At 34.0% G+C, this 20641-nt stretch overlaps 1 protein-coding gene across 1 annotated transcript in view; it reads left to right on the top strand.

Moving 5' to 3' along the window:
* Positions 1 to 20641, top strand: part of LOC106870397 (tolloid-like protein 1) — a gene marked incomplete at its 5' end in the record, with an annotated part of 261346 nt that overhangs the window by 156540 nt on the left and 84165 nt on the right. Inside the window, 1 exon segment of the mRNA XM_014916446.2 lies at positions 3026 to 3216. Within this exon segment, the coding sequence (XP_014771932.1) occupies positions 3026 to 3216 (191 nt within the window).

Below are 20641 nucleotides of genomic sequence, written 5' to 3'. Positions count from 1 at the left end.
ATAAATAGAACAATAATTATAATAAATAAATATATATATCAACCAACAATAAGTACCAAATGAATTTATAGAAAATACTTATTTTATAAAGATAGAAAATTTTTTTAAATATCAAAATAATAAACATTCCATAATCATCCCTACATCCATTATAATATATGCTAACATGTACATTATGTACAAAAACCAGCTTACATAAATTATTATCGTTTTAAATACAATTTGAACGAAGTTTAAGGTAAAATAATAATAAAGATAATATTAGTACATATTTAACCGGTGTAATAGTTAAAGCTGACTATTTAAAACTAAAAACGTTTATTTAATTATCATCAAAAATCAATTGAATAATAGAAAAATACAAGAATACTTATTTCTACAAACGTAGAAATAAAAATAAAAATATGAATGAAAAATTATGAATGAAAAAATTAAGAATGAAAAGAATTATTAAGAATAAAAGATTAAACTTTATATATTCTAAGTTTTAATAAAAATTTAAAAAAACTATATATTTATATATATTTTAATCTGTAAAGCTCAATTTAATTTTAATTTTTTATAAATTGATTTTAATTGAGTTTTTACCTGTAATTTTGGATTTTGTCCCTAATATTATTATATATATATATATCACCTGAGGATATACAACTAGGTCCTCTTATACAGGTAAACCATTACTTAATTTAAATTTAAATCCTGTATATATGTGGATCTATGTTGTATTGAAACATGTGTAGTGGTCATTAACCCTTTCGTTACTGCATTTATTTTGAGATGCCCTGAGTTTCTTTCAATTACTTTAAATCTAACAAAGAATTTAGTAAAATAACTCAGTTATCATTCAGCTAGTGTTAGGAACATAAATTGTGACTAAGGTTTGGTGGAAAATTATAATTCAAAACTTATGGAAACAAGACATTTGTACTCAGAGCAAGAGCTGGTTTCAGCTGGGTTGGTAACAAAAGGGTTAAAAAGCTGTCAAATCATACTCCTTCTTCCTTTTGACTCTGTTTATTCTTTCCTTTTTATTTTTCACACATGAGGAATGTGTAAGCCTAGAATTGGTAGTATACCATAATACTGCTGGCTATCTGGTGATTCTAAGGGTGAACGAGCTCTATTTTGTACTCTAATGCATTTTTAACAGAATACACCTCAACTATATATAATAATAATGATGATGATAATAATAATAATATATGTATATAATAGAAATAGGTTTCAAAGAAAAATGACTACACGTGGTATAAATAGGGGAGAAATAAAAATTTTAAAAAATGCACACCAGGTATAAAAGTAATGGCTTTTTTTTATAAGAACAAAATATATACATACAAATAAATAATTTGAGGTGGAATTAAGAAGTATAATAATTAGTATCATGAGTCAATATTGAAAGTCTTACCAGTTTCGTTATTGCTGCTGAAATGTTCATGACTTTGGGTAAAAGAAACTACAGGCTGAACAGTTAATTATGATTTTATTCAACATATTTCCTTCTCAGATCCACACACTCATTGCAGCAGTCCTTCAGTTTTTCTAAGCCCTGTAAAAGAACTTGGAAGGCTGGGCCTCCAACTAGGCCTTTTACGATATCCTTAAAGCCAAGAACTTTTCAGAAACCCCTCGTATATCTATATGTTTGTCCCCTACAACTGCTTGATAACAAGTGTTGGCGTGTTTATGTCCCCATAACTTAGCAGTTTGGCAAAAGAGACCAATAGTATAAGTACCTGGCTTAAACAAAAAATAAGAACTGAGAGCAATTCATTTGACTAAAAATTCTTCAAGGCAGTACCCCAGTGTGGCTGCAGTCTAATGGCTGAAACAAGTAAAAGATAAAAGATAAGGGCATTGCATTATTCTTAGGACCCTCCCCAGGTCCTGATTACTACTTTATTTCATTGACCCCCAAAACAATGAAAGGCAAAGTCAACTCTGATAATACTTGAAAGTAGAGCCATAAAGAGTCATAACTAAATATAGACAAGGCATTTTGTTCATGAAGCTCTCTTTTTTGCCAATCCACCACCCTATAAAATTGCATGATATTAACAGAAATGTTTGACTAAGTAGTTTTGGTATATCTGATATATTTACAATTCTGAGAGAATTGGGAGAGAAGTGGAATTCTGAGGGCTGCTCGGGTGATGCATTTATAAGTTGTGTAAATTTATGAGGAAATATCAATAATGCACCACCGTGGTGGTGCCTCCACCACCATTACTACTACTACTATAACCACCACCACCATTACTACTACTACTACTACTACTACTATGTTTTGGAGTGAACTTTTCATTCAGCATTGATGCTATAGTCATCAGCCCATTTCTGCAGATTTTAAAATCTTCCTACAAATTGTTCCACTTTAGGAAACTGCAGAGAGATATTTGAGGGAGATTTTCTAGCTGAGTGACTTTGTATTTTTCTTGCTAGATCAGAGTAGGCAGATTATGCTTGAAAAGCTAAAAACTGTGTTGCAAAATAGACAATGTTGGCTAGAAAACTACCATGATTACTCAAAGAATTCATTTATAGCTTACACAACAACCTATTTCTATGGGCAAGTAGATATATGTAATAATCCAAAATATTGTATATATCTTCATACATATTTAATTGTCTATATCCACAAACAGTTTCAGCATATTGTATCTCATTAGTGGCAATTAAATTATATTCAAATAGTTCCTAACTGAAAAAGTTAGATCAGTGGCTCTCAACCAGGGTCTCTATAACCTTTGGGGGTCCATATATGATTTGGTTGTTAAAATTTATGTAGTAACACAAAAAATATTTTAATCTTTTTTGTGCTGTACATAAATTTATACATTTTTTAATATTTAATTATCAAAATGCACAATGTTTCTTTTTATTTCTATGGAAGTCCAGGAGACATGAATAAGGAATTAAAGGAGTCCATAGGCAAAAAATGGTTGAGAACCACTAGGTTAGATAATTATTTTCATTAGAATTGTTTTGTATCATGATATATATAATTTTTGTTTCTTTTTTATAGATGCAAATTTGATTTCGTTGACATTTTTGAAATTGATCACATGGGGTTCAAAACATTTTTGAACCGTTTATGTGGTGCGGAAATTCCTGGTCCAATTATATCAATTCAACCAAAAATAGAAATGTTTTTTAAATCTGACTATACAAAAAGTCTTCGAGGATTTCTTGGACATTATGAGTTCATAGATGATGGTGAGTAATGATTTCACAATAATTAACTTTCTTGGTATTTAATTCAATGTAAAAAAAAACCTAGATACAATAAAAAAATGTTACTTTTTATAAATTTTCAAACAGCAATGGGGAGTGATTTATAACAAGCTAATTTATCCATATGCAACACTTTTAAACATTTTTTCAGCTCTTGTCTGTTCATTAAGCATTTATTTCTTAAATTACAAAATTCTTAATTCTCTTGCTACTGATGAACATGATCATGATGATGACAACAAGAACAATAATAGTTACAATGGTAACAAAGATGACGATGACAATGACAACGATTATGATAATAATAATAATCATCATCTTCCTTTTCATCATTTGACAACAGAATCTCTTCTTGTTCAAGAAACATATTCCACTAAACACAAAGTCCACCTGCTGCCAATGACCTCTGTGCAGAGTGCTTATTGCACCATAGCTGATGCTACACAGGCATACACAGGGGATATGTTATTTTCAAAGATTCTTGAATGAAGAAAAGATATGGTCACTAATAATGAAATATGTTCTTGCACCATTTGTCTCTTTTACGTTGATGGTACTGGCATTATGCAATGGATTATAAACAAAATTAGAATTGAAAAGCAAAATGGTAAAGGAATGGAATGGTGCAACCCAAAAGAGTGTGAAGCATCTAGGGCCAATCAGGGAGCCTGATAGATTCAGGATTATCTTAACTGCAAAGAATAAATTCTCTCTGATATTTCTGTCTTCCAGCCCAATCTTATATCCTGAAGCTCAGGATATTCATGAAAAGTTATTGGAGAGCAGAACCTCCCTCTCCACACTTAGCTTCAATTCCAGGTGAAACTTGAAGAAATTCGGAGGGACATAGCTGAAGAGGAAAATATCTGACCTTGGTCCTTTCAATTTTGTCCACCACAGAACCTCTTTTGTCATAGCCATTTGCCATAAGAAAGCAACACTTTGATCCTCATGATAAACTCCTGATAGACTTGGTTGAGAAATAGCTATTATAATTGCATAAATCAGTAACTCTGGATACTGCACAAGTGTGCATCAATCTGCATGTATATAGGACAGAACTTCCATGCCTATAATAATCTTTTTAAATTTTCACACAAGACCAGAAATATTAGGGGAAATGAATTTGTAAAAAAACTTTGACCCCAGCACTTGATTAGTACTTTATTTCATCAACCCCAAAAGGATTAAAGGCAAAGTTGGCCTAGGCAGGATTTGAGCTCAGAACTTAAAGAACCACAGGAAATGCTACTGAGCATTTTGTCTAATGCGCTAATGATTTTGACAACTTGCTGTCTTTTCCCATGTCTATGATAATTATAGCAATAATAAAATACTATTACCCCAATGTTATGCAATGTATCCTTTAATATTGATTAAATATCAATGAATCAAACCAAAAGAAATAATGATAAGACTGAAAGATAACTATGTGAGTCAATTACTTGTGAAGTTTATTGCTTTTTAACTCCTATAATTAATTTATTACAAACGTTCACTGATTGGTCACCACACAGAATCAAACTTACAAAGTGCAACTTATGTCAGCAACAGACCAATTTCCCTACGTACACACACACACACACACACACAAAGAAATGATAAATAAAACAAATTAAAAACTATTTTTAGTTTATGGCTAGAAGGCAAATTACATACATTGAATTTTACACTTAAAAAGAACAAGAAATTTAGCATGCAAAACATGACATCACCAGAAAACATTAAACCCGTACCTATCAAAAATGATAGCAATCTAAATAACAAGCTAGACTTTAATTCTCAGATCTCACAAATAGAACAGAAAGGATATAAATGGACATAAGAATGATGTATTTTTATTCTATATGTATATTTCACCATCCTGAAAAACAAAACTGCTGCAGTATTCATACATAAAATTTTGAGAGGAAATATTCTAAATCCCAACAGATTCCTAAAAGATACATGTTCAAAGTCAAAAGAATATCAGGCACCTAAATATGACCTTTAAAACAAATAATGATTTATAAAAAATACATATATAACAAAAATAAACAACAGAGTAGAATTAAGAAGAACATAAACTATGGAGGTAATAAGTTTAACATGTGCAAAACAAAATAAAAATATAAACACAAAGCAAAACCCTAGAAAATCTACAGAAAATTAAATGTAGGAACAAAAACAATATAAATAAAAAGGAATATGAAGAAATGTTAAGAATAGGTAATTCTAAACACAAGTATCATGAACTTGACAATAATTACGAAGAAATGATGAAATAAAGTATATCCATAAATATTTCTGAAAGTACTTCCCAAGGATAAAACTCTATCGTAACCATCACAGATTTAATAAAAACCGGTATAAACATCAATACCACCAGTTTAAATGTAATAATATATGCATCAGCTACTTTGGTTATAAAGAGATGTAAGCATTCCTTCAGTTTCTCTCATACAAGAACATAAAAACTTACGTCAATAAAATAGAAAACATACAGAAAAGTAAACTGAAAGATACTCTCACTCCTTAATGAAATTAATAATGAAAGGACGCAACTGAACAAATACTATACAAATATTACATATTAATCATAGTAATATTACATAACAAAATAAAGGGTAGCAGAAACAAGATGCCCTTGCTAAATTGCATAGAATCTGTAGGTATGAAGCACAGCAATGATTCTTTGAAAAACAAAAAATCACAGAAGTAGAGTAATTCTTGGAAGAAGTGTGAACAATGAAGAAATCACCCCAGATTTAATTGTTCAAAATAACAAATTTAGTGCCAGTCAGTGAAGATAATGACAATGCAAGAAGTAGTACAGATGCTATAAAACATCAAAGAACTGGCACGTAGCAGGAAATGATAAAATCCCAAATTTCTGGTTTCACTATTTAACAGAGAAATATAAATTACTAACAGAGATGTTTTATGAGATACTAAAGAAGCTGGGTGGAGGTACATAGCATAGTGGTTAAGGTGTTGAACTCATGATGATAAGATTGTGGTTTCAATTCCTGATCTAGGCGACATGTGTTTTTGAGCAAAACACTTCATTTCCCATTGTTCCAGTATTCTGAGCTAGCAAAAATGCGTAATCCTGCAATGGACCAGCATCCTGTCCAGGTAGGGAATGTATATACCATGGAAACTGATGCTTATGAGTCTGTATGACTTGGGAAGGAACTTTACATTCTTTTTTTTAAAGAAGCCGGAAACAACCTCTAATTGGTACAATGATGGGAAAACTATCTTTATCCTCAAGAATGAAAGAAATGATAAATCTTAACACCTACAGAAACAATGAAAACAGAAACAATGAAAACAGAAACAATCCTTGTAACAAGTGGTGCTGTGGAAATTATTTTAAAAAAGTAGCAAAAATGACTGTGTGCTAAGAAGCTTGCTTCCTGACCACATGGTTCCAGGTTCAGTCCCACTGTATAGCACCTTGAGCAAGTGTTTTCTACTATAGCCTCAGGCTGACCAAAGCTTTGTGAGTAGATTTGATAGACAGAAACTGAAAGAAGTCCATCATGTATATACATTTGTATATATTTGTGTGTGTGTGTGTGTGTTTGTGTCTGTGTTTTACCCTCCCCCCACCGTCACTTGACAACCGATGGTGTGTTTATGTCCCCATAACTTAGTGGTTCAGCAAAAGAGACCAATAGAATAAGTACTAGGCTTACAAACAATAAGTCCTGGGGTCGATTTCTTTGACTAAAACCCTTTAAGGCAGTGCTCCAGCATGGCCACAATCAAATGACTGAAACAAGTAAAAGAATAAACAAATACATAACCAAAACCACAAGATTTAAAAGCATACAAAGAACATTCGCCTATTTGATGCTACATACATACCTATTATGAACAATACTCTCAGCATAATGAAAGATACAAAACTGACACAAAACATAACATAAATCCAAGGTCCTCAAAAGAGCTGTTCTGATCAATAAAAACAAGTCAAAGATTAAACTATCTATGAACTTAGAGTTATACACTGAAATAAGAATGGAATTATTTATAAAAATATCTGACCTTGTTTTTACTCCAATTTGCACAAAATTTCCAAAATGTTCAATACATCTCCCTACTTAACCTTTTTAGCATTTAAACCAGCTATAGCCAGCCCCAAAATATTACCTGTTTTATGTTGAAACTGGCCAGATCTGGCCTTTCACACTGATTCTACAATGTTATTCTAAAAATATGCAAACATACCATTGAAAGGTTGAAGTTACACCATAATATGTGACTAATTCATAACAATGTGAATAAATATGCATTACATTTGACAGAATAATGTGAATGCTAAAAGGTTAAGATAATATCTAAAGCAAACATTTCCTTCAGTTACACCTTGATGAATCTCAGAGCAAATAAAAATGAGTTAGCAAATAATAATAATAATAATAATAATGATAATGATGATGATGATGATGATGATGATGATGGTGATGATAATAATAATAATAATTAGAACAGCAATGGACCATGATAAACGATGGCAAGAAAAGCCCCTTCATGGCAAATACTGGAGTAAACTAAATGCAAAAGAAATAGACAGAGAAAAATCCCAGCAATGGTTGAGAAACTCAGGACTCAAAGCAGAGACTGAAGGATTTTTAATTGCTGCACAAGACCAAAGCCTCCCCACCAGAAATTACCAAAAACATAAAATGAAAAGAAACATAACAAATAACTGTGGAATATGTGACGATGGACAAGAAACAATAAATCATATTATCTCTGGCTGCCCAGTCTTGGCTAAGAAGGAATATTTTCACAGATACGACAGAGCTGGGACCTACATACACTGGAAGCTATGCCAACACTATGGAATAACAACAGAAAAAAGATGGTATAAACACACGCCAGAAAAGGTCACAGAAAAAGACAAAGCAACCATACTCTGGGATATGCCAATACACACAGATAGAGAAATTAAGGCCAATATGCCAGATATAGTTGTCAGAGATCATGAAGAAAAAAATGCTTTCTAATTGATGTATCAATACCAGCAGATGACAAATGGAGAAACTTTCAAAATACAAAGACTTGGAAATAGAAGTAACTTGAATGTGGAATCTAAAAACAGAAACAATTCCTATCATGGTAGGCGCCTTAGGTATGATAAAAAAATATTCAGACAAAACATAACAATAACACCAGGACTTACAAATATATATAACATACAGAAAATTGCACTACTGGGCACTGCACACATCCTACGCAAAACACTTTCAATACAGTAACCATAAGAGCATCACAGCAAACCACAGCACATACCCAAGGCACACAGAGCTGTGCTCGGTTGTGAAGGGAAAGCATGCTATAAAAATAAAACTACTGAATAATAATAATAATAATAATAATAATAATAATAATAATTCTTTCTACTATAAGCACAATACCTGAAATTTTATGGGAGGGCAATAATCGATAACATAGACCCCAGTGTACAACTGGTACTGATTTCATTGACCCCAAAAGTCAACCTCTGTGGAATTTGAACATAGAACTTAAATACAAAGAAAATGCTGCTAAGCATGTTGTGTGCAACCTAACAATTCTACTAGCTTACCACCGGAAATAATAATGATAATAATAATAATCGATGTATCAATACCAATAGATGACAATGTTTCTCTAAAAGAAATGGAGAAACTTTCAGAATACAAAGATCTGGAAATAGAGGTAACTCAAAATGGGGAGTCTAAAAACAGAAACAATTCCTATCCATAGTAGGCGCATTAGCTATGATAATAAAATATTCAGATAAATACAGATCAAAAACATCAGGACTAACAAGTATATATAACATACAGAAAATAACACTAGGAGGCACTGCACACATCCTATGTAAAACACTAAGGGCATCACAACAAACCACAGCACATACCCAAGACACACAGAGCTGCGCTTGGTAGTGCAGTGAAAGCACATGATAAAAATAAGACTACTGAATAATAATAATAATAATAATAATAATAATCTTTTCTACTAAAAGTGCAAGGCCTGAAGTTTGTGGGGAGGGGACTAGTTGTACATTAACTCCAGTGTTTCACTGGTACTTATTTTATCAACTCCAAAGGATGAAAGGCAAAGTCAACGTTGCAGGAATTTGAACGCAGAACATAAAGATGGATGAAATGCCACTGATCATTTTGCCTGGCTTGCTAATGAGTCAGCCAGTTTGCAGCCTTCATAATAATAATAATAATAATAATAATAATAATAATAATAATAATAATAATAATAGTAATGTGCCAAACAAGGTACATGACAATGACTAGGCCACAATCATTTGGGATATTCTGGTTCAAACTGACAAAGAAATAAATGCTAATTGTCCAGACATAATAATCAAGGATGGGAAAAAAACATCTGCTTGCTGATTAGCATTGCAGTTCTTTCTGATTAAAATATTGTCCAAAAAGAAGTGGAGATATTGTCAAAGTACAAAGACCTCGAAATTGAAATATTCAAGACATGGGGCATGAAGGTGAAAACAATACCAATAATTGGAGCATTGGGCATGATAAAAAAAAAAAAACTTATGAACAAAATTATAGAAGCTATACCTGAATCTTCAATACTACACACTATCCAAAAAACATCCCTGCTAGGAACAACCCACATACTACACAAGACACTATCAATTCAATAATACATCCAAAACAACCCACAAACACAAGGCACACTCTATACAGCAATTATCCAGTGAAAGAAACTTCTACTAGCAAGTTAGATAACCAATGCATTATACACTCAATACACACTACAAGCAGTACTACAACAAAAGACTGCACCACACCTCAAGAGAAAAATAATGCAATATAATACCAGGGAGAGTTTGTGTGCTCCAAACAACAGAAAAGAACACACAATGCTGCACACACCCCAGCAACACGGAGGTGCAGCAGGTGATGCAGGAGAAATTTGCCTCAAACTATCAGATGTTGAACAATTATATAACAGCAGCAACAACAATGACAACAACAATAATACTGGTAATGATAATGATGATGGTGATGATTGCAATGATGATGATAAATTTACATCATAGTAGGCTTCTCAAAACAAATGATGAAGTGGCAGCCATTCCCTAAGGAGCTCAAAAATGCCATTATTATAAGTTTCACTCTCATAGGAATATCTACAAGGAAGATGCAGTGCGAGAGTATATTTGGCTGTAGATAACTGTAAATTCAATCTATGATAAATAAAACTGCATGATAACGTTTACCAATACTAAATTCTCTTCTGATTGATAAATCACTTTGGTTGTAGCAAGTTATAAATAGCACATACAATATGACGTTTCAGTTTCAACATCAAGAAAGTACACGGAATTAATGAGTTACACACACACACACACGCACACAAACACACACACACACACACATACACACACACACGCACGCACACACACACACACGCACTCACATATGTATGTATAATGGACATTATATTACATCTTTAACAGTTAAATCATATAGCTTTATGTGATGTATTGTGTACTTTAATAGTGAGTACCTTTGTGCTTGCTCATATCAACTCCAGCGCCAAATGTGTCTATGTATGAGTGTATGTGTATGCCTTTATGTAATGTGTCTGCACAGTGTGAGAAAGAAACCATATATATTGGTTTCAGATTTTGGCACAATGCCAGCAGGTTCAGAGGAGGGTGTAAGTTGATTATAATGACCCAAGTGCTCAGTTGGTACTTATTTTATCGACCCCAAAACAATGAAGGGCAAAGTCAACCATTAGTGGAATTTGAATGCAAAAGATGAAGATGGACGACATGCTACTAAGTATTTTGCCCAGCATGTTAATTGATTCTGCCAGCTCACCATCTTAGAAGCATGTCTGAGGGTTATCAGCTTGTTCTGCCACTGCAAGAAACACTGCAGGTCCGAGGGTTATTGACTGGCCCAGCCAATCTGGGCTAGACTGTGTATTTGAGAATCCCTATTACCAATATTTCTCATTTTTAAGTGCCTCTATGCTACCCTTGACTTGCAAGCTTATTGGTTTAAGTCACTGATGGCTAACAAAATAGTGACACAGGCTCATCTGATGGTGTTATAGATGACTTAGCTGATTAGTCTGAATGGAAATTATGCTTAGACACATCTTATTGGTACCAGTCTTTCTGGTATTAGACATTTGTTGACAAATCAAACTGTTTGTGTTGAATATAGGACAGCAAATATGAAGGATTCAATATAGGGTCTTCACTCTGAAGCTTTTGGGCTTTTAAAAGAAAGAGAAAAAGAAACCATGATTCAAGATTGCTGCTGATCTTTCCTCCAAACCCTTTGACTGGAAGTCATTCTGAAAGCATGCCAACTATCAAATAGAGTCACCTTCAGAGGCATAACTCCTGAAACCAGGCCTCAGTATTATCTGGTGGTAGGCATCTACTGGAAAACCACTTTCACCAAATATTCTCTAACAAAATTAGTGGCTCTGTACAGGGTAGAGTACACATCAGAATATATAGAGTTACCACCAGTTGCTTTGAATGCTTGCAACAGAGAAAACTCTGGGACAAGCACCCAATTATATGCTGGTGATCATGCAGGGAACAGGTAAGGTTATCAAGTGCAAAATCTATTTTACTTTGAAATTATATACAAAGTTTTAAATTAAAATTTTGTAATTCACTTGGTACCTTGACATTTCATTGCGGAGATTTTAATTAATAAAAACCACTTAAAGCTGGAGAAAAATATATTGCTGCAATATTTCACTTTTAACAAGAACTGACATAACAGACTTGGCGTCATTTCCAATTTTCCAGTTCTAGGTTAGGGTTTGTTAAAAGCAGAAATATTGAAAGAATTTTATTTCTCTCCAGCTTTGACTTGTTAAGTGGCTTTTATTACCTTCATATTTCTATGCTTTAAATTATATATTTAGATTTAATTTGTGACAGCTTGTCAATTTTAGCTTTACAGGAAGGTGTGAACATGTGATGTCTGTTTTTCCTTCTATGTATGTACATATGTATATATACATATATATATATATATATATATATATATATATATATATATATATATATATATATATATATATATATGCAAGTGTCTGTGTCTGTGTGTGTAAAGATGAGTGAGTATACATGACTGAACATGCGTGCATGTGTGTATCATCATCATCATTATCATCTATGTTCCATATTAGTATGGGTTGGATGGTTTAACAAAGGATCCAATGGGTTGAAGGACCACATTGAGTGCTCCATTGTCTGCTTTGGCATGGTTTCTACAGTTGGATGCCCTTCATAATGTCAACCATTTTACAGTGTGTATTGTGTGCTTTTTGTTTTGCGCCACCAGCATTATTGAGATCAACATGCAGCTTGCAGATCAACAAACCCAAGGAGGGAGAATGCTGCATCTGTACATTGGATGGGTGTTAAGGTATGAGAGAAAAGGTTGGGATAATGAAGGTTCTTGTAAGTTACATGGTTATTCACATTTAAGAGAGAGAGAATGAATTTGAATTTAACTTGTCGTTTTCCTTTGAGACAGTGGTGAATGGTAAAAAAGCCAGAGTGCAATTTGAAAAGAGAGGGTCACTTGTGGTATATATATATATATATATATATATATATATGTATGTATGTATGTATGTATGTATGTATGTATGTATATTATAAACAAACTTTGTAAGAGCCAAATGTGTTGATACTTTACAGATAGTAAATTTCAAACATTTCAAATGCAGTGTAGCTGAGAAAATAGCAGATAAAGATGGATTATTTACCCATAGAAAATGTGGAAAATTGCCAGCAGGCGGCTATGGGGAGTTGAACGCCATACCTCTTGGATACTGACAAAGAGCTCTAACCATTAAACTAAACAACACCTGACAACAATCTTTATCTGCTGTTTTCACAGCTATACTGCCTTCGAAAATTTATTTTCTTGTCTGTAAATGTGTGTGTGTGTGTGTGTGTGTGTGTGTGTGTGTGTGTGTCTGTGTGTCTGTGTGTGTGTAAGGAGGTGGGAGGGTGCCAGGGGAAGTAAAGAATGGCTACAAATGTGAAAGTGGACATAGTGTTTTGCATAATGAATAAAACGACACCAGTAAAACTTCATAGAGAGCAGATCAGAAAAAAAGAATATTTATGACAACAAGCAACTACAAATATATAGATAGATAGATAGATAGATAGAGTGATAGATAGATATAGATATTAGATACAAATATATATATATATATATATATATATATTCGTATGTATGTATGCATGTGTATATATGTATATATATATATGTGTATGTGTGTGTGTTTATGTGTATGAGAATGATATATATGCTTGTGTGTGTGTGTGTGTGTGTGTGTTTGTGTATATACTTATATAGATACATTTCCATGCTTGTATGGATCAGACATAATTTGTCAAGGCTGATTTTCTGCAGCTGGATGCCCTTCCTATCACTAACACTCACCTGCTTCCAAACAGAGTAATATTGGTTCAAATTTTGGCACAAGGCATGCAATTTTTGTGGAAGGGGTAAATCGATTAGATCAACTCCAGTGTTCAACTGGTACTTTATTTTATTGACCCAAAAAGGAGGAAAGGCAAAGTCGAACATCGCAGAATTTGAACTCAGAATGTAAAGACAAACGCAATGCTGCAAAGCATTTTGTTCAGTGTATTAACAATTCTGCCAGCTCACTGCCTCCAAGCAAAGTAATATTATTTCAGGCATATTTTCTATGAAAGACTGGAAACAACCTTGCTTGTATGAAGGGGATGCTTATTTACAACTATCACATGATGTGTAGAGAAGGGAATACACAAACACACACACATATATATAACATGACAGGCTTCTTTCAATTTCCATCTAGCAAATCTATTTACAAGGTTTTGGTCAACCTAGGGTTTATTAGAAGACACTTGCCCAAGGTACCATGCAGTAGAACCATGCAGTAAGACCCAAAGACCATATGTGTGTGTGTGCGTTTGTGTGTTTATGTGTTTGTGTGTTTGTGTGTGTGTGTGTGTGTGTTTTGTGTTTGTGTGTGTGTGTATGTGTGTGTGTGCGCACATGTGTATGTATGTGCGTGTGTATGCATGTATGTATGTGCCATGGAAGGATCGTGATGAGCTCCATGTAATTAAAAGTGGTCTAATGTATTTCAGTAAAATAAAGAATTGTCAAGTGGACAGCAAACAGTTGACAGTGGGCAGTTTGACAGCAATGATCTTTCGTATTGGATTACTGTGTTAGTTTAATATTGTACCTGCACTTAGCATAGTACAGAGAACATTCTGAGTGAATGTATTAATTCTGCAAAAGGTTATTCTAGATAACTATATCCAAATATTTATTGGGATAATACTATTCTACACCCAATCTGCACTATGATGTCATCATAACATTATTGGCGACAAGATATTCAAACCCGCAACATAACAGTATGTATATATGTATATATATGTACATATGTGACACAATATGTTTATTCCACAGAATATATATGACTGCGCATAGACGATGACAATGACGATGACGACGACGACGACGATGATGATGATGATGAAGATGATGACAATAAAGGTGATGGAAGTGGTAGTGCTAATGATGATGGCGATGATGTTAAAATTTGACTGAATTTCAATTACTTTAAGTTTGTTGTCGCACAGGCATTCAGCAGATGGCATATTAATGATGAATTTTCCTAGTGTTAACAGAATTATCTCTGGTGTTTACTGCTGTGAGACACCAACAGCTTGTCTTGAACTTCTGGTGGATTCTCTTTGTTTTATGTCCACTAGATGAATCAAGCTCTTTTAATTATAGTCTATATTTCTGAAATAAGGAATCAATAGTTATTACACATTGATATATTCAGACAAGTGTCCTCCTCATCAAGGTTGTTATAGTCATAACATCATAACATTTAAGCACTTGGACCCTCTGGCGTTTTTCAAGTACCTGTCTGCTTCTGTAACCTTCTTGGAGTTTTAAATAAAATCCTTTTGTCAAACAATGGAGGTACATTGTTCTCAATCTGTTGTTCATGCCTGGGAATATTGTAATATTAGTAATTTCATACTAATTATGCCACTTGTGTGTCCCACTTCAAACATGGGACCATAGTAGAGTGAACACAAGTGTTATGTGTTAATCACTACCATTTAATTGGTGGGTAGGGGTTCAAACCCTTGCTTCAGTGAATTTGTGTGTGTGTGTGTGTGTGTGTGTGTGTGTGTGTGTGTGTGTCTGTGTGTGTGTATGTGTGCGTGTGTGTGCATTATCATTATCATCATTGTTTTAACATTCACCTTTTTATGCATATCTAGATCAGTCAGAGTTAATTTAGGCAGATTTTCTACACCCAGATGCCTTTCCTGTCACCGACCTTCACTTGTTTCCAAGTGGGTTTATGTTTTCCCATGACCAGACATGTTTTCATGGAATACAGGAAATGAATGACACTGCATGTATGACAGTGACACTCATTTACAACTATCACACAATACCAAACAAGGAGTCACAGACATATACTTACACATATGTACATACATATACACATACGATGGGCTAAAATATGATTATGCATATACATATACAATGGGCCAAAATATAATTACAGACTAGAGAAAAAATTTATATCTAACCCTATAACTAACTCCACCAAGGGTCAGAAATGACCTAAATACATATATAATCCCCTTAAGGCACTTCAAAATAAAAGGTACACACCATGAAACAAACCATGAAACTATAACAAGCAGATACATAACTACAGAACAAAATCCATTTTAACACAACCAGGGAATTTTCATCATCAGCTGTCTAACAAATATCATCATGGTTTCGACATTTGTAAATATAGATATGTGTTTGTATGCTTTTAAACCAGTGTAAACCTACATAGAAGAGATACAACCATGGCAAATTTCACCATTTCTCCATTGATTGAAAAAGTGATGGACAGCCATAATCGACTTCTGACCCTAAATGGGTCTCATCAGAGGTGTTTACATCACCTGGCCAATCCCAGAGAAATAAGAAGTCAATCTGTCTACATACAGAACAAATCCAATAACTTCAGAGAACTGGCACTACTAATTTGTATGCCTGAAGTGTTTAACACTTTAGTCAATATCAGCAGCCTGTCAATGGGGATCTCAGTCCACACAATATCAGGGTATGATATATGAAAACCTACTTTGAAGTACAAATATGGTGTTGGTATGTATGTATGTATGTCATTATTCAGTTTATTTCAAGATTTCTTGCCAATAGAGAAAGAACCGATTTCTAACCTAGATCCAAGACTCCTTCATTGGAATTTCAACATCAACAACAGGGTATTTTTGTATGTATGCATGTATGTATATATGTATGTATGTATATGCAGATTTGTATGTTTTATGTATGTATTCTCATGCATATAGTTGCATATCTAGACATGCTCATATATAGTTAAATGATAAACTTTTGGAAAGTATGTATGTATGCATGTATGTATGCATGTATGTATGTATGTATGTATGTATGTATGTATGTATGTATGTATGCACGCATAAATACATGTATGTATAATGTGTTGCTTGTAATTAATAAATAATAAATTCACAGGGAGGCAAGCTGGCAGAACTGTTAGCATGACTGGCAAAATGCATAGCAGAATTTCATCTATTTTTATGTTCAGAGTTCAAATTCTGCTGAGGTCGACTTTGCTTTGTCTTTCATTTTTTGGGGGTCAATAAAATGAGTACCAGTTTAGTACTTGGATCAATGTAATTGACTTATTCTCTCCCCTAATATTGCTTGCCTAGTGCCAAAATTTGAAACCAATATATGTATATTTGCAAGATAGACACACATGCATAGACCGATACATACAAACACACACATACATATGTATAAACTGTATATAAAAATATGTATTTTTATATACAGCTTTTACACATTTCAGTTTACAGATAATGGTGGCTGTTGGAAATGGATAAATGAATTTCAAATTTACGGTCAAGTAGGTTCCTCAAGGAAAAGAGATTGATCATCTGGGATCACTTTAGACCACACTGGGCAGCAACACTGAGGCCTTACAATATTTCTGAAACCCTTACATATTGGTCTCAGTGTACCATTTGAGGATATAGTGATAAAATGGAGTAACTGAAAAAAATAGTATGCAAAAGGAGACAATATGCAGGTTCTATCACTGTTCCTGTGTGTGAATGGTTTGTTAATTTATGGAAGAAGATAATTGCTGACATTATAGTTAAATTATTCAAGAAATGAGGAATTTTGAATAGTACAAAAGACATTGGACAATGTTGAAGATGAAGAAACAGTAGACGATTCACAGCCTATAATCATGAACAGTAAAAAGGAAATTATGATGAAGAGGATCTATATGATAATACCGTTTCACCATGATCATTATAAAGGTTTATTCAGTACTGAAGATAATGACTGGTTTGATTTTAATGAACTTTTGTGTTCAGAATCTTTAAAATTTACTGTATAATTCTTATTTAAAACCATATTAAATTTCTAGTTCAGTTTCATATGCATAAATAAGCTTATGAAGTCATTTGTATTCATGGTATTTCTCATTTTCACATTAATATTTATAACCTTAAACTGCATTGAATTACTTAATTAGAAATAGAAATTCTGCACAGATATTATGTACAGTGATGGACGTTGCTGATTAAAGATGGAGGATATGAGTAAAAACAATAAAAATAAATATTCATGATAACCATTACACCATGAGGTACAGACGTGACTGTGTGGTCAAGAAACTTGCTTTCCAACCACATAGTTTTGAGTTTAGTCCTATTGCATGTCTTCTATTAAGTCCTGGGTCAACCAAAGCCTTGTGAGTGGTTTTGGTAAACAGAAACTGAAAGAAGCCCAACATATATATATATATATATATATATATATCATCATCATCATTATCATCATCATCATCATCATCATCATCATCATTTAATGTCCATTTTCCATGCTGGCATTGGTTGGATGGTTTGACAGGATCCGACCAGCTGAAGGGCTCCATGTCTGTTTTGGTATGATTTCGATAGCTGGATGCCTTTCCTAAGGCAAACTCCTTTACAGAGTGTACTGGGTGCTTTTATGTAGCACTGGCATGGGTGTGTTTATGTGGCACCAGTACAGGTGCTTTTTACATGGCAACAGCACCAACAAGTGGTTAGGAATGCTCAGCTGGAGAGGGATACAGAAAACAGCCTGTATGCAAGAACATCCGCAATTTTACTTAGCTTGATGTGTCTTTCTAAGCACAGCAAACTACCAGGAACCTTGGACCCCTGTCATCCTCTCTGTGAGCCCCAGAAATCATAGATCCTTTTTCACCACTTCATCCCATGTCTTCCTGGGTCTATCCCTTCCAATTGCTCCCTCTACAATTTGAGATCAGCACCTCATGATGCAGCAGTCTTCATTCATATGCATTTCATGGCCATACCAGTGCAGTCTTCTCTTTAGCATGCCACATTTGATGCCTCATATATCTAGTTTTCTCTTGAGTCACTTGCACTTTGTCATATATGCACAATGATATTACCCATCCAGCAAAGCATACTGGCTTCATTTTTTTCAATCCCTCACATATCCTCAGTAGTCACAGCTCCACGTCTCACTGTCATGTAGTATAGCAATTCATACACAGGTATCATACAATCTGCCTTTCACTATGAGGGAGAAATCCTTCATTACTAACAAAGGTAACAGCTCTCTGAATATTGCCCAGCCTATTCTTATTCTAGCAGCAATGCTTTCAGAACAATTTCCTTCACTACTGACTAAGTAACGGAAATTGTCTACTACTTCTAGGGATCCCCTCTGACATTTAAGGGAGTTTGTTGTTTGTACATTCCTGGTGTTTAATGTATCTGCACATCTGCCACATGTAAAAACTACTTTCTCTGTTAGTCTTCCAGTTATACTGTTGTACCTCTTATTTGTTTATCTCTCTAAAGGGATCTGTGATTTGCTTGTTTTCCTACTTATCAATACCTTAGTCTTAGCTAAATTAACTCTAACGCCCTTTGATTCCAGTTCATACTTCTATACCTGAAATGTCTTCTCTTGGAGGACCAAGATAAACAAGAGGGGGATAAGAACTGACCACTGGTGGACTCCTACTTGTATGCTAAACTCTTTGCTATACCAATGGTAACTCACACCTTACTGACAGCATTCCTGTACATGGCTTGTACATCTCTCACTAACTACTCATCTATCCCTAGCTTCCGCATTACCCACCAGATAAGGGAGTGGGGGACCCTGTCAAAGATTTCATCCATGTCAACTAAAGCCAGATACTGAGGATTATTTTTGACCAAGTATTTCTCCTGCAGTTGCCGCACCAGAAAGATTCTTCTTGGCACAAATCCAAACTGCATCTCATCTATGTTAATTCTCTTCCTGATTAATTGAGCTATGATCATTTCTGCAGCATATATATATATATATATATATATATATATATATACACACACACACACACACACACACACACACACATATGCACGGACGCATGCATGCATGCACACACGCACACACACATGCATGCATGCATCTCAAAGCAGGAGATTGGAAAATTTTTTATTATCCATTCAACATTACACATGTTTCATTTGCCAACAGGAGTTACAAAATTGTATGTGTTTGTAGAAAACATGTAAAATATCTCCTATAAGAAATTCTTCAGACAGAGAATCAAATAGGTTCATGTTGTACAAGCATTTATCGTTATAATCCAATGATATACAGAATCTCTTTATGCTGACCACATTTGTCATCTCATCTACTGAAATTCCTATGGTGATGGAAAAGCAGCCACATGTGCAGATCTAAACAGGTGGAAGCATACAGTCAGTTACAACTTTCATCTGCCATCTATGCTTCAAACCACACATATCTGCAGAAAGATTGAGTAGTCATCTGAGAAGTCATGAATGTAGAGTGAGAAGTGCCATTGATAATGAGGAAACAAAGGAGACAATAATCATCGGTGAAGATGGAGCAATCACTATGTGTGTGCGTGCATGTGTGTGTGTGTGTGTGTGTGGGCGCGCACGTGCATGTGTTGGTGTGTATCTTTGCTTTATATGTATATTAGCAGAGATACCTGGCCTTCTTTGGGATTAAAATGGCATAGTTTTTTTACTGTTTTACTTGCTTCAGTCATGTGACTGCGGCCATGTGTATTTGTGTATATGTATTTATGTATGCATGTACGTTCTCACACATTTATATGCATGTGTTGTCCAACCCACTATCCGGCAGTGTCCAATTCTCTAACGGTTTTTTTTCAAATGAATCAAGTCATAACCTTATCCATCTATTGTTTTCATAATCGGTCATAATGTCTTACGTTTAAG

This window comes from Octopus bimaculoides, chromosome 8 (genome assembly GCF_001194135.2).
Source record: "Octopus bimaculoides isolate UCB-OBI-ISO-001 chromosome 8, ASM119413v2, whole genome shotgun sequence".
NCBI classification, from domain to species: domain Eukaryota; kingdom Metazoa; phylum Mollusca; class Cephalopoda; order Octopoda; family Octopodidae; genus Octopus; species Octopus bimaculoides.
This window is presented reverse-complemented; position numbering and strand designations above follow the sequence as displayed.